The 6,653-nt window shown below is 37.1% G+C and overlaps 1 protein-coding gene across 1 annotated transcript; it reads left to right on the top strand.

Moving 5' to 3' along the window:
* Nucleotides 1–4,763: 4,763 nt before the first annotated feature.
* LOC115679711 (NAC domain-containing protein 83-like) lies at nucleotides 4,764–6,377 on the top strand. The gene is made up of 3 exons (XM_056307376.1): nucleotides 4,764–5,317; nucleotides 5,440–5,664; nucleotides 5,911–6,377. Exons 1-3 carry the CDS (start codon nucleotides 4,850–4,852, stop codon nucleotides 6,094–6,096), a joined length of 879 nt encoding a protein of 292 aa, XP_056163351.1. The 5' UTR covers nucleotides 4,764–4,849; the 3' UTR covers nucleotides 6,097–6,377.
* Nucleotides 6,378–6,653: the final 276 nt, after the last annotated feature.

Here is a 6,653-nt window from a genome sequence, read left to right as displayed (position 1 = left end):
TAAGTCAAAGTCAAGTCAATGCTTTTGGTATGGCATCCGAAAACACCATCTAAAAGCTCAAACTAGTGCTTTGAGGGTCACTCTGCTTCAGTTCAGCTACCAACAAGTTACTAAAAATTGTGTTTGAGAGTCGAGTTCTCAAGACTCGAGAATGTCCTGCCTCGTTCCCATTCGTATTTTTTATAAACAATATTACTCGTTTCACCCCTCACCGACGAGGAACTTGACAATTATTACTTGAGATGACAAATTCTTGGATATGAAGTTGACCCCTGCAGTATTCCAGGGACCCCTTTTGCGGCTGCTTTGTTTTCTTACTTCGAAATGGCTCGTGTAATATCGTCTAGTGCAAAGAAAAAAAAATGATTATCCAAAAACAATTTGATGGTTCTCCTAGTTGGCATTAATTTTCAACACCGCACTAACCTAAGCTCACTGACCTCCATGTGTCTGTAGCATGCTCACTTGTGAGGTCAAAGGAGGCGGAGTGGTGGTTCTTGTTTCGTCTGTTGTTCAAGCACCTGCATAGAGCTCTTCAGCCACATAGTTCGGCAGATTCTTTTCACTTAAAATCTCCAAGCTTCTCTCACTTATGTGCCACAAATATATATACCACAATTCAACCTCCCAAATAGACGCATTCTGCGTCTCTACAATAAATCCATCACTCTCTCACCTTGAAGCTTGCACAGGCCACTGTGCTTGATTCTTCTCGTTATCACTAGTATCTCGATCGACTTTCATAACTCTACCTTCTAAAGTATATCAACACCTAGCTGCATCCATGGCACTCAAAGAAATCAAATTCTTCCTCAACTCTGGAATGTGCCTCACTCCTCACGATACCATCATGTATTCTAATTTTGACATTGCCAACACCCATAACATCGCACTCAGCGTTGTTCCTCAATTGCACTTTACCACTATTATCCATGTATTGATAAGTAGTAAGCTGATTATTATTTGATGTCACGTGAAACGAACAACCAAAATCCATAATAATACATCCATCAAGCGACAAATTCTTAGTGACAAATAAGACATAATCAACACTATCCAAATTATAGTTAGCTGCAGCCACAAAGTCATTAGTAGATTTAGCTATAATTCCTTTACCCTTCTCATTCTTCAATTTGAAACAATCCCTTTTAAGATACCCCACATTGCCACAACTAGACAACACCACCGGTCCTAAACTAACTCCAATTGTTCAAATTCACATTAACATGAATACCAGTTCTTCCTCTACCTTAACCTACTAAAACAGCAAAACTCTATTCTAAATCAAATTGCGAACATCATTTAACGTTAATTTTCCTGACCTATAGGAAATACTAACAACAGTAACATTAACATTCCAACCATTAGGAAATGAGGATAATAGTATCAAAACGCATGCATCATCTTAAAAGTCAATCTTAACCGAACTCAACTGACTAACAAGCACGTTAATATGATCAGCAACCAATGCACATTCATCCATCTTAAAATGAAATAGACGATGCATCAAGTAGACTGTATTGATCGTAAAGGGCTTCTTATTCATGTTCAATAGGGCGCTCATCAAACACACGGTGGACTTCTCATTCACGATATTAAACGTGGCATTACAAGCCAACGTCGGCCGAATAACACCTAATGCCTATTTATCCAATAATTTCCGATCAGCTTGTTCCACTTAATCTAGTTTTTTCCCAAACATGGGTAAGCACAAAATTCTCTGATAAAGGCAATCATCAATCCGCATTTTCCAAAATAAAAATAATTCCCATCAAATTTGTCGATTTTCACTTTTCCTTCTTATATAACCATCGATTTGCTTCAACTCAATCAAGCTAGACTCTAATACCAATTGCCGAAGAAACAAGCAATCAAAACAATAAAATAAATAAAACATGAAAATAAATCGCACTATAGATTTACGTGGTTCGGTTAGTAGAACCTACATCTATGGGAAGAGAAGCATGGAATTACTCTATAAATCAAGCAATACAACGAAGATTACAACTATACTCAAGTCATTCAAACACTCAAAGTAAGTTTTTAGCCCCTAATTACCCATAATAACTCAAACAGTATTTAGTCCACATAATTTATCGTGAAACAATCTCTGAATCTCGCATAGGAATTCATAAATCTTACCACAATATTTATTGGTTTTAACACTCTTGGATTGCTTCAAAGTGTAATTCATGAGAAGTTACCTCTTGGATACTTTTCGTGAAAATATCCACTTCTTATATAAATAAAAATTGGATCCAAAACAATAAACCTACTCAAATTAGGTAACCGCCCAAATAGGAAATCTACTCAAATTAAGAAACGCACTTGAATTAGGAACTCGACACATATTTTCAACAATGAACAACTAAAGGCAGATTGCAAAGGCAAACATCCTTGATAAAATGACTATATGTTAAAGAAAAGTACCACTCTCTACAGAGATATGAATCTGATTGCATTCAATCGAAAAACCCACAACATCTCTGATTAAAGCTATTCTACTTACAAAATTGATTCTAATAAAACTTGAGAGCAAGACCGCGTAATAAAAATGTTTTTTAATATCTATTCATCATTACTCTGAAAATTAAATTAAATACTGTAGTTAAATTATTATATCAATGCCATGCGCACATATAAAGTTATACTTAGTATAAGTCCTAAAACTTGCAATTCTATGAGAATTTAAAAGAGAAATGGAAAAGGAGAAACATAACAAATGAAAGTTTACTTAGCAATAAAAATAAAAATATAAATTGTTCCACACTGTAGCAATCATATATGAACTGCCATCATACGCAGAGCTTAGTTTCTATTTGAGGAATCTCGTATTAATATAAGGGAAAATAGTCCAAAAAATCCTAAACCTATTTACGGCAATCATTTCAGTCATAAACCTTTCAATTTTGTTAATTTAATCATAAACCTTTTGATGATTTGCCAATTTAGTACTTTCGAGCAATTTTAAGCAAAATTGCTCACGTGGACACTTGCCATCTTACATGGCATAGTTGGCGCTAACATGGGCAATTTTTGTAATTTTTTTAAACTATCTTTTTTCTTTTCTTTCCTTAATCATATTTCCCACCAACCATGGGCAAGGGTGCAGAGGCCCCCGCCCAAACCAGGCAAGGACATCGCAACCCTAGCTGACCACATGCAAGGGCCATGACAGCCTTACTTGGTCTGGGCGAGGGGGTCTTGACCCTTGCTGGCCAACAGACGTGGGCCGCGACCCCCTTACCTAGCCAAAAATCCAATTAAGGAAAAAAGAAAAAAAAAAAAAAAAAAGAAAAGGCAAAAATGAAAATATTCAAAAAAATTACAAGAAGCATCTATGTCAACACCGATCATGCCATGTAGAATGGTTGGCACTAACTAGATCTTAACATCAGCGATTTCCACTAAAATTAGCCAAAAAGACTATATTGACAAATTGTTAAAAGGTTTATGACTAAATTGGCAAATTGTCAAAAGGTTATGACTAAATAAGTAAAATTGAAAGGTTTAAGATTAAATTAGCCACCAACAATATGTTTTGGGCTTTTTAGACAATTATCCCATTAATATGAAGCCACGAAGCAAATCGTTTCTTCAATACAATACCCTCAATAGTGGACACGCAAGTTGTTTTTCCAAGAATGACACATAAGGCAAATTTGATGTTTCTATATTGTTCTAGAAATATTATATTAAAAGAAATGAGTTGATTAAATTTTTTCTAATTATTTAAACGAACATGTCTAATTAATGTTAAGAGAAGTGAGAGGTAAGAAAGCGCCGAGATGATGTCACTCTACCACAGAATTTCATTCTACCAAATTTTATAATTATTTATAAATATATGTTTTAGAAACTCGTAAACAATATAGTAAGCGAAAAAGGAGTGAATAAAGAAACGTGTGGGGGAAAAGAATAACCTAACTGAAGTTCCATCGCGTGTGGGTCCGGGAAGAAAGTGCTACCCTTTGGGAACAAGGCTTAGAATTTCAACAAGAAGTCCAAAAGGTTTTTGATATTTATAATTTCCATGTGAGGACACTAATCGTCTAGTCTCAATCACTAAAGTGTGCCTTTAGCAAAAGAAAAATCACTAAAGTATGCCACATTCTTCATTTCCAACAAATTTAACGAAAGAAGATGAAGCTTAGACCGTAGGATAAGATTTCCTGTTTGATGAAACAATACCATCGACATAAAATTTCAGAAACTTCTATATATCATACCTTAAAATCAAATATATGTTCATACAAGCATGTTAGGATGCCTGAACTTCGTTGGAGTCGACAAACTTTGTGACTATACTGCAGTGAACATCGACACTTACTAATCTTGATTATCTTTAATCATTAGAGACAATCATAAAATCTTACAATAAGAAATGCATCTTATCTAATAAAAAAATGCTCCACTAATGCAATATATAAAACCCTAGTTTTGGTTTCTGGGTTGAAAGAAAGATTCATGCGTGCCGAGAGAGAGGAGGCTGATTAGACTTTGGCACGTCGTATGAACGTTCTTGATCATGCATGGGGTTCGGCAGTCGACTTCATAAAGCATTCTTAAAAATATTCAAACATAGGACGAGGGGTCCAATCATCATGAACAGTGTGGTTTTGCACTTCTCCAGCAAGCGAGACAAACTCACCTGGGAAGGAAGGCGAACATAAAAAAGAGAAAAAGAAAAGGTATACAGAGTGATGTCAGTCAATGAGTCAAGGCACTATCCCACCCTATAAATTCCCCGCCCTTGGCCAATGTTAATCCTACCGCTCTTCAAACCCCACACAAAATCTTAGTCCTTTGGTCTTGTTCTTCTCTCTGCTTGCACCAGTTGCGGAGCCAAATGGAAGACACAATCTCAGAAGTCGTGAATTTACTCCCTCCAGGATTCAGGTTCCATGCCACTGATGAGGAGCTGCTGATTCTTTACTTGAAACCGAAGATTCTCGGACAACCCGACGAACTCTACTACAACATAATCCAAGAGATTGACTTATGCAAGTACGAACCTTGGGACTTGCCAGGCATTGCCGGTCACATGTTCAACAGTAAGGAACTGTTTTTTTATTGCTGCATGAAGCGCAAATACTTGAACAGCAAGCGCTCCAACCGGACGACAGTAGCCGGTTACTGGAAAGTGACCGGGAAGGAACGCCGCATCATGAGCGAGAACACCAACGAGCAGATAGGAATCAAGAAGACATTGGTGTTCTACAAAGGTCGCGTGCCTGATGGCAAAAGGACCAACTGGGTCATGCACGAGTATCACCTAAAATCCAAGTGTTTGGGCGATAATCACGAAGAAGGCGAGGTAACATTTTGGCTCTCGTTCATTTGCACAACGCAATTGGTTATAAATAATGTTTGAGACATGCTTTTTAGTAATGGGTTGTTTCTCTATTACTGATGTCGCTCAAACATACATATATGCAGATGCTGCCTTATGTAGCATGTCGGATCAAGTACAAGAAAGACAAGAAAACGACAATGGATCACGCTCTAACAATTGGCCCTGAAGGCTATTTAAGCAGCCCTTACACATGCACTAGCGATGTATCAAACCCCCCTGTGAATCAAGAAGGGGACTTGCCGAGCTACTGCAACACCCTCAACAATGAAGTTGCTGATCACCAAGTAGCTGCTGATGCTCAACCCCAGGTAAGAGACACATACTTTATGTTGTAGAACTTATTTAGGGTCGGATGTAGTCCCAAGTCCTATAGAGCATAACAAAATCACAGACACTCATTGGTTTTCTATGGCCAAATTACTAATGATCGCACCATCACATAGGCAACATTTGTGGAATTATATTCATTTCATACTTTCAAGATTGTTTCTGTAACATAAAAACAAAAATACTTAAGAGAGTTGTTTTATATAATCTATATGTTTTGAATGCAGACGTCACTGGAAGAGATAATGAATTCGCTCTCTCCATTGGAGACACTGGATGACTGTATATCAAACTACATCAACACTCCAACCTATCAGCCACAGGCAGGAGCAGACGAAGGACCGTCGTCCTTCTTTGATTTCTCTGATGACAACTCCATGCAGGAACTCAGCAAATTATTCCGGTCAGGCTGAGGCAATTTATGAAGACATCTCTACTACAACGTACGACAATGGTGGATCGTGATTTGGAAGGAGCGTGCGTGAGCGCGTGGGTTTTTTTACTTGTGATGTAGTTGGTATTGTGAGTGTGGCTTTGGGAGTGAAGTGAAATATATGTAGTTTCATAATTTGTACGTCTCTTAGCTTGAGAGTCGTGCTTTCTTTTTATTTCGGGTTGTATTTTCTACTAATTGAGATGTAATAAATAATAAATAGTGTTATGTTATTCAGGGTATTTCCCTAATTTTTATATTCATTGATGATGATCCCAAATTGATGGATGTGAAGTTCGACTATCAAATGATTGAAATAATTGGCAGAAAGATTATTAAATGATGTGGAATCTGGAAGTGGGAGTGCGACAAGTGTCGGACCAATCAGAAAAGGCCAAGAAAGAAAGAAAGTGAAATTTTTTTATTTTGATAGGATAGAAAATTAACTTTCTCCAAGCCTTCAGATGGAAGGCCATGAAACTTGCGCAACAAGTGTGAACATTTTTTTGCTTTGGTAGGATAGAATCTGAACTGCAA

The sequence above is a fragment of the Syzygium oleosum genome, unplaced genomic scaffold (genome assembly GCF_021117445.2).
Source record: "Syzygium oleosum isolate NSW1041296 unplaced genomic scaffold, Sole_v2.1 Sole_v2.52, whole genome shotgun sequence".
Lineage (NCBI taxonomy): Eukaryota > Viridiplantae > Streptophyta > Magnoliopsida > Myrtales > Myrtaceae > Syzygium > Syzygium oleosum.
This window is presented reverse-complemented; position numbering and strand designations above follow the sequence as displayed.

Bases quoted from the DNA above. Each gene is read 5' to 3' on its own strand.
- LOC115679711 (XM_056307376.1), top strand. From the start codon at position 4,850: ATGGAAGACACAATCTCAGAAGTCGTGAATTTACTCCCTCCAGGATTC. The intron at 5,318-5,439 runs GTAACATTTTGG...ACATATATGCAG, and splicing joins ATAATCACGAAGAAGGCGAG to ATGCTGCCTTATGTAGCATG. The intron at 5,665-5,910 runs GTAAGAGACACA...TTTTGAATGCAG, and splicing joins CTGCTGATGCTCAACCCCAG to ACGTCACTGGAAGAGATAAT.